Source organism: Alexandromys fortis, unplaced genomic scaffold (assembly GCF_014885135.2).
Source record: "Alexandromys fortis isolate MF-2015 unplaced genomic scaffold, M_Fortis_MF-2015_v1.1 scaffold_23, whole genome shotgun sequence".
Taxonomy (NCBI): domain Eukaryota; kingdom Metazoa; phylum Chordata; class Mammalia; order Rodentia; family Cricetidae; genus Alexandromys; species Alexandromys fortis.
The window spans coordinates 11,554,531-11,569,375 of NW_026067907.1; the positions used below are offsets into that span (position 1 = coordinate 11,554,531).

The 14,845-nt window shown below is 48.2% G+C and overlaps 1 protein-coding gene across 3 annotated transcripts in view; it reads right to left on the reverse strand.

Moving 5' to 3' along the window:
- LOC126497776 (uncharacterized) overlaps positions 1-14,845 on the reverse strand; it is a 74,148-nt gene that overhangs the window by 37,161 nt on the left and 22,142 nt on the right. For all 3 annotated transcript variants that reach the window (XM_050135952.1, XM_050135951.1, XM_050135950.1), the window contains 2 exons: positions 3,760-3,834; positions 2,256-2,394 (listed from right to left, as the gene is read on the reverse strand). In XM_050135952.1, the coding sequence (XP_049991909.1) occupies positions 2,256-2,394; positions 3,760-3,834 (214 nt within the window). The remainder of the gene's footprint in view (positions 1-2,255; positions 2,395-3,759; positions 3,835-14,845) is intronic.

The following is a 14,845-nucleotide window of genomic DNA, read 5'->3' on the forward strand; positions in this document are numbered from 1 at the left end:
ATAGAGTGAATTCTAGGACAGGTTCCAAAGCTACACAGAGAAACTCTGTCTCAAACCTCTCCTTACCAAAAAAGAAAGAAAGAAAGAAAGAAAGAAAGAAAGAAAGAAAGAAAGAAAGAAAGAGGGGGGGGGGGAGGGAGGGAGGGAGGGAGGGAGGGAGGGAGGGAGGAAGTTCAGTGTCGGAAGAGATTGTTCCTTTGGGTATAAAACTAAAATTTACAGATTTTTCCTCTATGTAAGACTCATCTTTGAATTTCAGCATTCATTTATAGAGTCAGTGTATGTAAGTGATAATAGGTATCTTTATTTATTGAGCTAGGTGCGGTGCTCTACACCTAGTAGAATCCCTGGCACTCGGGAAACTTAGAGAGACCTTGCCTCTGAAAACTGCTTGAAGTCTAGTGCCGGGGTGGTACAGACTCCGAGCTGGGGGTCCGTCGAGGCAACCTAATGAGACTCTGCGTCAAAATGGTTTATTGCTGTTCTTTCGTTTTGTTGTTGTTTTAAATAGAGAGCTGAGGCTGTCGCTCAGTGGTAGAAGACTTGCCCAGCAGGCTTGCAAACCATGATATCAGGTCCCCTGGAACTGGGATTACAGACAGTTGTGAGCTGCCATGTGGGTGCTGGGAATTGAAACCCCGTTCTCTGGAAGAACAATTAGTGCTCTCTCTACCACCCCCACACACACCTTATTTTTAAGATAGGTCTCTCAGTGCCCAGGAGCTCACCAGCTCAGCCAGCCTGACTGGGCATTGATCTTTATGGACGGTTGGTCTCCATCTCCTTTTGGCTGGGATTCTGTGCTATTTCCACACTTGGCTTTTACACGACCTAGTCTGGAGACTGAATCAGGCCCTCTTGCTAGTACAGCTGAGTCAACTTCCCAGCCCCCAGCCCCACACGTCTCTTTTATAAAATATGGATCTATGAAATATGGAAATCATTAAGGGCCAGGAACAGCTTTGACAGCAGTCACATTTCTAAATTGACCTTGTGTTGTTCCTTTTGGAGACTACAACTCCCAGAACCCTCCTGGATTACGGACACCAACACGCTCAGGCGCAGGGACACTTCTCCCAGATACCCTTGCGCTTCTCGTTAAAAGCAGGCTTCCACGAGCCCCCCCCCCCTTTTTCCCCTTCCACCCTCTTGTGTCAGCACACCTGCACCTTACCTGTCGCCCCTCCCCCATTAAAGTGCACCCACGTGGGAGCCACATGTCTGTGTCTCCTCCTTAACCCCGCTCCACTGTGCGTGTTTCATCTGTCTCGTGTTTGTCTCTACCCTCCACACTCACCCGCTTTAAAAAGAATAATACCAGCCGGGCGGTGGTGGCACACGCCTTTAATCCCAGCACTTAGGAGGCAGAGGCAGGCGGATCTTTGTGAGTTCGAGACCAGCCTGGTCTACAAGAGCTAGTTCCAGGACAGGCTCCAAAACCACAGAGAAACCCTGTCTCGAAAAACAAAACAAAAAAAAAAAAAAAAAAAAAAAAAAAAAAAAAAAAAAAAAAAAAAAAAAAAAAAAAAAAAAAAAAAAGAAAGAAAGAAAAAGAATAATACCTTGGAAATGCATTTTTTTTACCTTCACCCAAAGGCATTTTCAACAGTGAAAACAGTTTGTGAACTCTACCTCCTGTGAACTGTTTAAAACTGCTTGCCCAAGCCGCATGGCTTTCTGTGCTCATGCAGAAAGACTTACAGCCTATGGGTTTCCCCAGACTTCAGTCCTGATGGCAGACGGACAGACAGCTCACTGTTGAAAGCTGTACCACCCTGCGTCAGTTGGTCCACCCTCAGCAAGTCTCTCCCTCCCAGGCAGTGCACACACAGACACAGGCAAAGCATCCTCCCCTCCGGCACTCCACCCGTCTGTCACATAACTGCACACTCGGTTCTTAGCAAGAAGTAAACAGTGAATAGTTATCAAAACGAATTTCTTCACTCTGGTGAGAGAGGTGGGAAGCCCTGGCAAGATCCAGGGGGAAAAAACTCCGTAATTCTCCATCCCCGGTTCCCGGCAGTGCCAGCTCTGCTCACTCGACAGAAAGGAAAACCTTACCCACCTTAACCACTTTTCCTTCCTGGTGCTTACTTTATCACCAAAACCTTTGTCTTGTTACTAAAGTTATTAGAAATCAATACAACGTTTAAATCTTTGATCACAGCTGAAAGCCAGACCACAGGTCACTTCCTAGAGCCATCTGCTAAAGGTAACAAACATCCCCAGTGTGGAGAGAAAAGAAATATACAAACACTTAAATCTTATCTTCTGGAGTTTTTCTTTAATTCCCACGCCAAGAGCTTCCTCCTGAACCAGCTTCCAGAAATCCTCATGGTCAGTCATGTTCTTCAGAATCCCACTTTTGGTCAGCTCATTTTGCAACCCTGTAATCTTATTTTCAAGGAGAACGGGTATATAAATAAACACACACTGCACTCTGACGTTTCTAAAGGCAAACCCTAAGGTGAGTGAAAATGGCAGTCCTGTTTCTAAAGACCAGAGCGCCTTCTGGGTGACTTTGGCTTACCTCAGCTCAGCGTCCTGGTCACACTGACACAGAATTAATACCACCCATCACATGTTTCAAGTTTTCTGTCCGAAAATTCATTTGCATTTCAACAGTTAAAGGGAACAATCAGAAGGCAGGCAGTCCAATTTCTTTCTTTTTTTTTAAAGGCTAATTAGTAGTAGCCAGAAGTTGACCCTAGCGGATTCTTGCATGGGAGGAGGGCCGGTCTGGGCATCAGGAGGAAGGTCATTGCTGTCCTGTGTGACCACCATTCTCTATCCCAATTGCCACACAGGAATTCGTTTGCCTTAAGGCACACTTGCCAATTTAGCATAAAGGCGGCCTCAGGACTCACCTTCTCTCAAATAAAGTTTTGCTACATAGATACAAGGATCTGTCTCTGGCCAGTTCTGACATATAGAGGAACAGCTGCCTCCAACACTTGGCTGAGGAGAGGCCTCCCAGGGTCTCAGAGACCCAGTTTGGGATAGGCAAAACCACTCGTGTACTTAGTTGTAAGAGGTTTTTGTATGTGATCTTGAGAGAAAGGCCATTCCTCCGAAGTCACTCTGCACCCAGAGATTAAGCCCTGCACTTCCTGGGTAGCCTTAGGTAAGTGAGTCTCTCCTGGTACCTGGCAGACACAAAGCTTAGCCTGAGTTCATGACACCTACACAAGAGATGCCCTGCAGGGGACATGCAGGGGACCAGTGCAGGGGACCAGCGCAGGCCCTCGTGCAAAACAATGTGTCCTGGGATTTCACAAACCCAAGAATAAAATAAAATCGGCCATGCATTGCCCTCTAGCTAGGGGACTGTTCTGGTTCATCAAAATGCAGCTTGTTCCACGGACACCGTCCCCACCCGGGTCTCACTTCTGACGCAGAAATGGCAGGTCAGTTAAGAACTAGTTTTCTGTGGAGACTGGACAGTCTCAGATTCAGGCAGTGGCTCTGTAAGGGGAGACCTTTTACCCCTCTGCAGGAAATACTTAAAGGACCCAAGGCTAAGGAAATCCCTGCCAACTCAAGTCTTAGAACCAGGCTCAGAGGCCCGGGGATGTATAGGGTTCGTGTTTCCTGCCCCAGCTCCTAAGCAGGTAGGTGACAGGCGGTTGTCTCTGCTGGGGAGCCTTGTGGCAAAGGTTCGCCTGGAGCGTCAGGGGATCTGGTGCCGCTCTCCTGGGCCTTTGGGATGCCCGGTGTTGCTCCTGCTCAGAGAACCGCACACCAGGGGTCCTGTCTTACCAGGTAGGTGTTGGACCTTGGAGGGAACCGGGTTGAGGCCTTGGGCGGGAATGCTGGCGGGGCTTCGGGCTGTGCCTGCAAACAAGCAAAGAAAAGTGGTGAGCTGGGCAAGCAAGGTCCAGGAACAAAGCCGCGGGCACAGAAGTAAACAAGCAGCCACAGGAAGCCATTAAGCAGAGTGGGCGCTAATGAGCGCACCGCAGGGCCCTGCGCACCCGCCCGGCCAAAACCACCAGGGACTGCCTCTCCCGGCAATTTGGATCCCAGAGCCCTGCTGGCAGGCCATAAACCCGTTTGTAGTCTCCACCGGTTCCCCCTTTAGATTCCGCCTTCAAGTTTGGGTCGCTAGGGATGACAAGAAGGGCCCTGGGATGCTGTGATCTCTTCTCAGGACCCGCAGTTGCTGGGGGCAGATGGGCTCCCAACTTCAAGGTAAAGGGCTACCGGCCTGCCTCCCACCCTCAACCTTGGCTGGCCACGGTGGGAGACCAGGGGTGTTGAGCCCACCTTCCAGAGTCTGCTGAAATTGTTTCTCGTTTTAAAGGAAGTCATTTGACTTCCCAAATGTTCCGCAAGTTGTAAAACGTGCTTCCAAGCTGCTCAAAGGACCACTGGCTTATCTGAAATTTCATATCATCTACTCCTGGGCGTTGGGCTAGCGTTCTACGGCAGGGGTGCGTCCCGGCCTCCGGCAGGTTCTGGGGCGAGGACGTTCGGGGGGGGGGGGGGGGGACCACCTGCCCACGTTCCAAGCATCCTGAGAGCTGCTGGTCCTCGTACCTTTTGATCCCCGCAGCAGCGACACCCAGCGGCCATCCCTGGTACCCAGCGCAACCTCACAGGTCGTTCTCCAAGTCATTTCCCCAGACCACACACAGAGGGGGGCTTAGGAATTAATTCCCTTCCCTAGATGGCTCAGAGGTATGTGGGAGAGGCAGCTGAGGATACGTTTCAGGCCGCTCTTAGATGTTTGTGCAGATGTTCTCTTAGCACTACCTGGAACTTGTTAGAAGGAGGTGTCATCTAAGTAGAGAGATCGTCATAAATACTTTAGTCAAATTTGAAGACCACAAATCCCTTTAAACAACTCCAGCAGGACCTGTGGTAAAGGGTGTTTCTTCCTGCTAATCAAGTCTGCTGCCCCCTGGGGTCCCAGGGTGAGTGTGTGCACACTTGCCTCCACTTTCATGGTCCTGGCAGCTCATTTTGCTCAAAAAAAAAAAATCGAGTATATTTTCATTTGCATATTTCACGTGCCATTCACTCAACATTACTACCAATTTGTAACGGAATTCCTGATACACTGACTCTAACTGAACTCAAACCTAAAACACAGGGATTTAACAATGGCTCCAGGATACGGGTTTCAGTTGGTGGAGTAGACCTTAAATCCAATCAGAAAATGGTTGGTCGCTCCCGTACATAACGTCTGTTCCAAGATTGCACCCGTGGTCTTGTCTTGCCGGAGTCGTTACTATGGATCGCAGGGTTCTCAGCTGCCTAAGATGAGTGATTACCTTTCTCCTGGTCGGGTATGAACGGCACCTCCCCTCCGTGACAGCCAGGAGGGATGAACCTTCTAGCATGGATTCTCCATGGTTTTTTAAGATGTATTTTATTTTATGTATGAGAGTTTGCTTGCATGTATGTCTGTGGACCGCATGTGTGCGGCGACCACATGTGTGCAGACCTGTGGATGTCAGAGAGGCTGCCGCATTCCCCGGAGCTGGAATTCCAGAGGTGTGCGTGTTAACTGGAAGAGCGGAGTACTTTTTATTTTTTAAAAAAGTTTTTTCTTAAAGATTTATTTATTATGTATACAGCGTTCTGCCTGCTTGTATTGTCTGTAGGCCAGAAGAGGGCATCAAATCCCACAGATGGTTGTGAGCCATCATGTGGTTACTGGTAATTGAACCCAGGACCTCTGGAAGAACAGTCAGTGCTCTTAACCGCTGAACCATCTCTTCAGCCCCCAAGTGGGGTGCTCTTAACCATGGACCTGTTTCTCCAGCCTCTCTCTATGTTCTATAACTCAGTATGTGGTTGGTGTCTTAAGAATAGGGTCTCACTGTCTCAATCTGGAAGATGACGGAGAGTACTGGCATAGCCCCAAGTGTTTGTGGGTTCCAGATCACCATCATGGCCCATAGTTTGTGGGTCCAAGTGTCGAAGTGTTTGTGGGTCCCAGATCACCATCATGGCTTATAGTTTGTGGGTCCAAGTGTCGAAGTGTTTGTGGGTCCCAGATCACCATCATGGCCCATAGTTTGTGGGTCCAAGAACCAATCTGAGTTATTAAATCTTTGCCATGTATAGAGGTTTTAGAGTTATTTATTTTACTTTGTTTTGCTTGCATGCATGTATATATGTACCACGTATATGTCTATTGCATCTCCTCCAACTTCGCTTACAGACGGTTGTGAGCCACCATACAGATGCTGGGAACCAAAGCCAGGTCCTCGGCCGAGAGCAGCGTGTGCTCTTCCCCTCTGAGCCGCCTCTCCAGGCCCTGCCATGTTTATTTTTTATTTGTGTGGGAACTGTTTTCAGCTTTGTGAATAGTGTCAATTAGAGGTCCTGGGATTGCAGAGTTTTCATGCCTCCGTCTGCCAATTCCACTTTCTGGCCCCAGGGTTTTCTGAAGCTGGTGGCTCTGGGGAAAGCAGATTGACACCTGCCCTCTGCAGCCCAGGCTCTGAAGCTTATCACAGCCTGCTGCCGTGTAACAATGTATATGGTGCTGTTGCTGAGAACAAGCTGGAATAGCTCTGTCTGTACACTAGTATCAATTCAGTTGCAAGAATTTTTTCACCTTTACCTCTTTTACATTTCACTGGCTTTCCTAAAAGTAGGAAAGTTGTTTTCATTATAGGCCAAAATCTTTCTAATAATCTTTGGGGAAGCCTGCAACCGTGTTCCCCAAACAGGCAAAAATTAACATCCCTTCCATCATTTAAATGAGCAAATTAGCTGGGCTGTGGTGGTGCACACCTTTAATTTCAGCACTTAGGAGGCAGAGGCAGGTGGATCTTTGTGAGTTCGAGGCTAGCCTGGTCTACAGAGCGAGTTCCAGGACAGCCAGGGCAGAGAAATCCTGTCTCAAAAGCAAAACAAAACAACACACACACAAAAATATGTACTTTGGGGGAGCTTGCAAGATGGCTCAGTAAGTGTTTGCTGTTGAGTCTGACTGAATTTAACTCCTGGGATACACATGGTGAAAAGAGACAGCCCAATCCACTAAATTTTCCTCTGACCTCCACCATTGGAGAGAGAGAGAGAGAGAGAGAGAGAGAGAGAGAGAGAGAGAGAGAGAGAGAATGTGTGTATACATATATGTGTGTGTATGTGTGTGTGTATACAGGCAAAACACTCATGTACATATAAAAATAAATCTTTCTTAGACTTAGCTCTCCTGTCTAAGATGAAAGCCCCAGGCCAAGGACTGAGCTCAGCAGAGTGTGTGAGCCTGTGCAGAAGGTCCTATAGTTTTACTCCTAGTATCATCTCTCCCAAAATCAAAACCAAATTTGAAATATTAGAGTGGAAAGCAAAACAAAACACAAACCCTCCTTCTTCTTGCATCCTTATACAGCTCTGGGATGTACTTCCATCCTTCCTCCCCCAGCCAGGCGGGACACCAGGGCCCTCAAAACCCTGTTCATCTGTCAACTCCTTACTGGGACGTTCCCACTAATTGTGTCCCCTGTGAAATGACGGCCTGAAGTCTGTTGCTCAAAAGTCAAGTTTAAGAATGTCTTTGGGGCGGTGCCCACTATCACTCCTTAGATTCTGGGAAGAATACTAAGGCCAGGAAAACCTGACCTTCCGGTCCCATTGCTAAAGTGTGGAGTGAGAGAGGGAGCCCCATAGACTCCATGGTCCACATTTTCCCTCGTACCCCAGCATACCTCCACCTTACAGGATGCATCTCAATGAGGAAAATGAAGTGGGAGAAAGATTGAGAATATCACTGATATAGACTAGGTGGCTAATGCCTGTGGTCCCGGCACAGAAGGCAGGAAGCAGGAGAATGAAGAGTTCCAGGCTAGCCAGGGCTGCACAGCCAGACCCTGTCTCAAAGACAAACAAACAAATTCCAGCAGGGCCTAATTAGACCAGGGAGGGATGAGAAGTCTCCACCAGACTGGGGTAAACACCCCACGAAAGTTCCTTCCACTCACCCCGCTCATTTGCAAAACAACAGATGGATTTAGTGAATGAAATTAAGTTCTATTCCAGAAAGTCCTCGTCTCTGAAGCCTACCACGCAGAATATCTGGGCTGGGATCTCGCCTCCTCAGCCCACAGCCGACTCCTGGACTCTCCCTGGCTTTGTTGGAAAGTAAGAAGTGAAGGGGAAATATTTTCAAAGTTTGTTGGATTTCAAAAGTGTTTTGTTTTTGCTTTACTTTGTTTTTCCTATTTTCACTGTTTTGGTCAGGAGTGGAGAAAATCAAATCCCACAACAAGTTGTTCTTACTTTAAGTCTCCAATAGGGCTGTCTCAGAAGCAACCTGTCACCCAAACAAATCCTTCTGCCGCCTTGGAAGCATTCGCCGGTTATCAGTCAATGGAGTCTGCTAGTGTAATCAAGTGCTTAAAACAGGAGCCCTTGGAGCCCTCTTTCCCGTGCTCTCTGTGGCTAGCATTTTCAAACAGTCATAGATGGAGCTCCCAGCAGGAGACCTACGCTTTAATATCCACAAGCGTTTTGTTAAAGATCTTTGACATTTCCTCATGGGAACATAATTGGAAGCATACTGTATTTTAGTGACTATTTCACACACACACACACACACACACACACACACACACGTAACACAGCCCAAACCCATAAGCATCACTTAGGTTTTACTGTAGTTCCCAGCCAAACACAAGCCCTCTTAGCTTCTAAATTTCCTGGGTAAGATATATAGCTCTCACCCAGAGCTGTGGAGAGGGACTCAGGGAGGGCTGATTGAGCCTCCAAGCTTATGGGGGTGGAACTGGCTGGAGATGTGTGTGTGTGTGTGTGTGTGTGTGTGTGGTGTGTTTGGGGGGGGGGGCTTCACTTTAAAATGGAGATCTCCCTTTCTTTTAGGAAGGAAATCAAGGAAGTTGTTTCAAACAAAATAAACGTTCAGGATGAAGCCAGAAAAGGGTGTGAAGGGTACTCTTTGATTTCTCAACTTGTGTATTTGGGCTCAGACAACATTTTATGTGCATATTAATCAAATGTTAATCAGCCTCCCGCAAGGATGGTGGCATTTGACACTGAGTCTTCTCAACAGAAAGGTATGGGGTATTTTAATCCCATCAAGGTGGGGACGGTGGCAGGGGTCGGGGGCAGCTGGGAGAGCCCAGTAGAGGGAAAGGGGTTTGAGTCTGGGGACTGCCTCCGGCCTCCAGAGCCAGGGGTTTTGAGGGATGATATCCACATCAATGGCCTTCTGGAGAGGTGTAAACTTTCTGAAGCCTCCAGGGAATTGTATTTACTTACTCACCCTGCCCCAGTAGGGGTTCACAAACTCGAGTGTGCTCCCGAGGGTGAGCTTGAGGGATCCAGCCTGGGACCCAGCAGCAGCTTGGGGGTCCTTGCTAGGAAAGAGCCGCAGTGAAGACCGGGGTGCCCAAGCCTACTGTTCTCTCAGATGTGCAGGGTCTTCCTTGTTCCTAACAGGGAGCCCAGACTGGAGCTGCTACCGGAGCCCTTGGTCCCAGACAAGGAACCAGCAGACAGCTGTAAACCTTCCACGTGATCAGGGGCTAATTTCCAAAACATAGGACTCAACATCTCATTAGCAATCTGGGGCTGGAGAGATGGCTCAGAGGTTAAGAACACTGGCTGCTCCTCCAAGAGGACCTGGTTCAATTCCCAGAACCCGTGTGGCAGCACACAACTGTCTATAACCATGGGAACAGTCGATTGGGCAGAGCAGGGAGTGTGGCTCAGTGGTGGTAGAGTGCTCACCTAGCATGCATATTCCCCAGGCCCGCTTTCAACGCTGCCCATGCTGGCTCACTGCCAAGTCCTTTCTTCCTGCCCGTCTGTGTTCTCCTCTCCCTCAGCACTGCGCAGTCTTCACTGTGAAGCTTTATTATAATTTCCTTGTTGAAAGCAGGCAGACCACCTCCTGCTGCCTCAGACTTCCTCTTCAAAATGGGCTTGGTCTCATTAGCCCTGTACATTTTGGAATACTCTCTAATTCCACCTACAGAATGACTGGCTGGCATCGCGCCTGTCTAGGCAGAGCAGACACCTTCTCTAGCCCAGCTTTGGTCTCGGCCTGGTGGTGCTGCTGTAATGAATCTCCATAGACCAGGCACAAACTTCTTTGTATTGCTTACACCTTGGCCCAAAGTCAAGGTGTGAACCTAAGGAAAACTGCCCTCTGCTTCCAAGATGGTTCCTTGGTGTCTATGGTAACAGAGGGGGAAGAGCACCCTCACCCCCTCAAGCCCTTTATAAAGTTGTCAATCTCATTTTCCAGGCCAGAGCTGTCAATTAAACAATTTCTTAGATGCCCGACTCTTACTGAATACTCTGACCCGGCAAGTAAGCTTCTGCCCGTGAACTTGGCGATCCTTCCAATCACGGGGGCATCTCTCCCCGTTTGCTTGGACTTTGGTTTCTCGCATTTGCCTCTTGTAGCTTTCAGCACACAGGATCCTGTGCACCTTTTCTGGGTTTGTAACTAAGGATTTTGTTTGTAAGTTGCAGATGAAACATTTTTATTCTTCAGTCTCTGTGGCGTTTGAATCTATGTTTTGTTGATTGAGCTAGTGACCCGCTGAATAAGAATGATGAGAATGGGCATTTATGCTCTATTCCCAACATTAGAGGAAACACACTTAGGCCTTGACCATCAATGTCAAATTCTTTTTGGGGGGAGGGGAGCGTTGAGACAGGGTATTCATAGGAGGTTGAAAGATAGGCTGTTGGGATGGAGAGATGGCTCAGAGGTTAAGAGAACTGATAGCTGTTCCAGAGGTCCTGAGTTCAATTCCCAGCAACCACATGATGGCTCACAACCATCTGTAATGACATCTGGTGCCCAGAACACTATATACATAATAAATATTTAAAAAAAAAAAAAAAAAGAAAGATAGGCTGTCTTGGAACTTACTGTGTAGACCAGGCTGGCCTCGAAGTCACCGAAATCTCCCTGCCTCCTCTTTGGGCACCAGGCATGCAGGTGGTATACAGACATGCACATAGGCACAACACCCAGAAACAGAAAATAAAAATAAATTTTATAAAAAGACAATCATGGGGCTGGAGAGATGGCTCAGTGGTTGGGAGCATTTCCTGCTCTTCCAAAGGTCCTGAGTTCAATTCCCGGCGGCCACATGGTGGCTCACAGCCATCTGGAATGAGGTCTGGTGCCCTCTTCTGGCCTTCAGGCATACACGCGAACAGAATATTGTATACATAATAAATAAATAAATAAATAAATAAATAAATATTTTTTTAAAAAAAGACAATCATGAATCCCTTCCATCTTGATTTCTCATTCGTTTCCAGAGGGCATTCACACTGGGGTGGGAATATGGATATAGAGTTCTTTCCTTTCCATACTTGGGGAAAACTGTGCCTTCCTTTAGCCAAGCCCCTTCTCCTCCACCTTGCTCCCTGCAGGTTCCTGTCTTCACGAGTTCCCGGTTTCCTTCTTTGTTGCTTCTTTTTCTGTTGCCGTGAGAAAACATAACGAAGGGTTCATTTGGGCCAACGGTTCCAGAGGGAGAGTCCAGCATGGTGGGGAGGCATAGCAACACGTGGCAGGCATCGTGGCCAGAGCTATAAGCTGAGAGGTCACATCTTCACAACATGAGACAGAACAGAGAGAAAACCAGAAGTAGGGCAAAGGTACATACTCTCAAATTTCAGCTTCAGGGATGAAGTGCTTTCTCCAGCAAGGCTGTGCCCCTCACAGACTTCTCAGACACTGATGGAGGTGGGTCATGTATCTATCTGTTGCTTTCATTGGTTAATTAATAAAGAAACTGCTTGGCCCTAATAGGACAGAAAAGTAGGTAGGCGGAGTAGACAGAACAGAATTCTGGGAGAAAGAAGCCGAGTCAGTGAGTTGCCATGATTCTCCCACTCCAGACAGATGCAGGTTAAGATCTTCCCTGGTAAGCCAGCTCGTGGAGCTACGCAGAATATTAGAAATGGGTTAGATCAATATGTGAGAGCTAGCCAGTGGGAGGCTAGAACTAATGGGCCAAGAAACTGTTTAAAAGAATACAGTTTCTGTGTAATTATTTCGGGGCAAAAGCTAGCCGTGCGGGTGGCTCCGCCGCTCCTATTCACAGCAAGACGTTTTCAAACACCTGGTTTCCCTCTCAGATCGCCCCAGTCAGAGTCCTCTCTCAAACACACATACTCGTATATTCCTGTTTCTCCACGGATATTGTCCAAGCTGCTGTGTCCTGCTCTCCCCTGGCACAAGGCTGTCTGAGCACAGTCCAAGAATGGAGAGAATTAGGAGAAGAATTATGAGCGCTTAGGTGTAAGCTCCGAGAAGACAAGAGTCTTGTGACCTCATTTTCTTTAAAATACAGGATTGCTCTCGGAATGTGTTTTCATGCCCCTCCCAGGTGTAACAGACAGGAGCGAGTTCATTACAACTGGCTCTTGTCATCTGTTTAAGATGTCACTACAGAAAAACATGTTTTTACCGCATGCAGCCTGTCCTCATGATCGCGCCCTTTACTCGAGTGACTCTTCTTCACCCTTGGAGGATCAATTGTCCGATGCTCTGAATAAAGTCGGCTATGGCATGAGACCTTAGTCTGCCTCGTTTCTAGGCCCCTCTCTCCCAGGCTCACACTGTCACCTAGAGTGGCAACCCCAGGCTCTAGAGATCTCCCCAACCCAGGCACAGAAGCCCTCATCTCTGCTCACGGTTTCACCATCCAGCCTGCAAGGCATGACACTTTAGTGACATCCATCCTGTGCCCTTACAGAGAATGCCTTCCTTAGCAACACTGTCTCGAGGTCATTTTGTCCCTGTGCCAACAGCAGCTGTAGCAGTGAGGTTGCCAGGCTGGAGGCTACAGCACCTGTTGTTTTATTCCTGTGGCTCTTTAGACTGCAGTCCTGTCCCTAGCCTGAGCAGCTCTCAGAGGGACCTCCTGGGTGAGATGGGGCAAGCTGTACACAGTTGACCACCCTGAGCCAGGTCTTTAAGTTGTTCCTCCCGTATTTTCATTTTAAAAAATGTTATGTGTATGAGTGTCATTCTGGCTTATGTCAAATTTACACAAGCTCGGCCCGTTTGGGGAAGAAATCTTAACCGAGAAAATGTCCTCATCAGATTGGCCTGTGGGCAAGACTCGAGTGCGCTTTCTTGATTGATGACTGATGGAGGCAGTGCCACCCCTGGGCACTATAAGAAAGGGTGAACAAGTCGTGGGACTCGAGGCCCTAAGCAGCACTGCTCTGTGACTTTTGTTCTAGTTTCTGCATCTAGGTTCTGGCTTCGATTTCCTGCGGCGACTTCCCTACATAACGGAGTGCAAGATGGAATAAACCCTGTCCCTCCCCGAGATGTTTGGGCCACAGCATCTTACCACAGCAATAAGAACCCCATGAAAAGGTGTTTCGCCTGCATGTATATCTGTGTGCCAACCTGCATTGCTGGTGGTAGCAGAGACAAAAGGAGAGGGTGTCAGATCCCCTGGAACTGGAGTTAAAGATGGTTGTGAGGCACCATGTGGGTGCTGGGACTCAAGCCCAAGTCCTCTGGAAGAGCAGTGAGTCCTCTTAACTGCTGAGCCATCTCTCCAGCCCTGTTCCTCTTTATTAAATACTGAATGCATGTGTGCGTGTTTGTGTGCATGCAATTCAATGGTGCGCATACATATATGTGGGGGCCAGAGGTGGAATGAGTGTATAGACAGTTGTGAGCTGCCATGTGGGTGCTGGGAATTGAACCTGGGTTCTCTGGAAGAGCAGCCAGTGTTCTTAACTGCTGGACCATCTCTCTAGCCCCCAGACCCCACATTCTTACACTTATGAAGAACATGCTTTACCCCCTGAGCTCTCCCCACAGCCTAAAGAGTAAATTTTTAAAATAGAGGGCTACTTTATTTTGAAGCTCACATGCATAGTTCACCCTATCCCTATGGAAGCTTGGCTTCTGTCTGGCAATTTTTAAAAATATCTTCTTGGTCTTTGTGTGTGTGTTCATGTGTGGGGCTTCCAGGAGCTGTGAGCTGGGCATGGAGTGCTGGAGACCAAATCTATAATCTTTCTAGTACCGACACTAGGAGGCTTTATGGTTTGTTTTTAAATCTCTCATTAGAATTCTTTAATCTGTGAATAAAAAAAAGTGAGCATTTTCTTCATTATACTTAAATAGAAATGTAGTTAACTATGAGACACAGAAAACTGGAACCTCCGGACTGTGCCCAGAGGTTCCCAATGTCTCAAGTACTAAGAGGGTCAAATGGTTTCCTTCCTGTGTGAGATCATTCCCTGTCAGTGACACCAGCGCAGCTCCCAGGGCTCCTGGGATGGCTCAGTGTCTCCATTTCTTTCTTTCGCAGCCCTCATTCTTCTGGCTACACCGGCGCACGGGTCCCCAAGTGTTTCGACCAAGGGAGCTCAGAGCCTGCACAAGGAAGTACTGCTTCACGGGTATATCACCAGCCCAGCGGAAGAGAAAAGCAGTACTTCCCGGGCCCCAATGGAGAGACTCCCCAACCCCGAATGCCTAGCACTATCCCTGCGTCCTCCAGCTGGGGTGCTGCCCGGCATCTCCAGCAGCCTCTACTAATGTTACGCTGTATCCTCAACCCCCTACTCGCCTCAGTGGCCGCCAGCCTCCGTCAAAGAAACTAACTTCCTTCTACCAAGTCTTCCCGAACTGCCTGCCTGGCCATCTCTCCCTCATTAGCCGGGATGCTGAGGTGTGGGAAGGGTCCTCCTACTCAGAACCCCGGCCTCGGTGTGTGATGTGGGAGTGTCATATATCAATCTGTTGATTTCATTGGTTAAGTTATAATAAACCAACTGCTTGGCCTCAGCTTGGAACATAGATGGGAGGAGTAAACAGAATAGAATTCTGGGCGGAAGAGGAAGTGAGGTCAGACTCTGC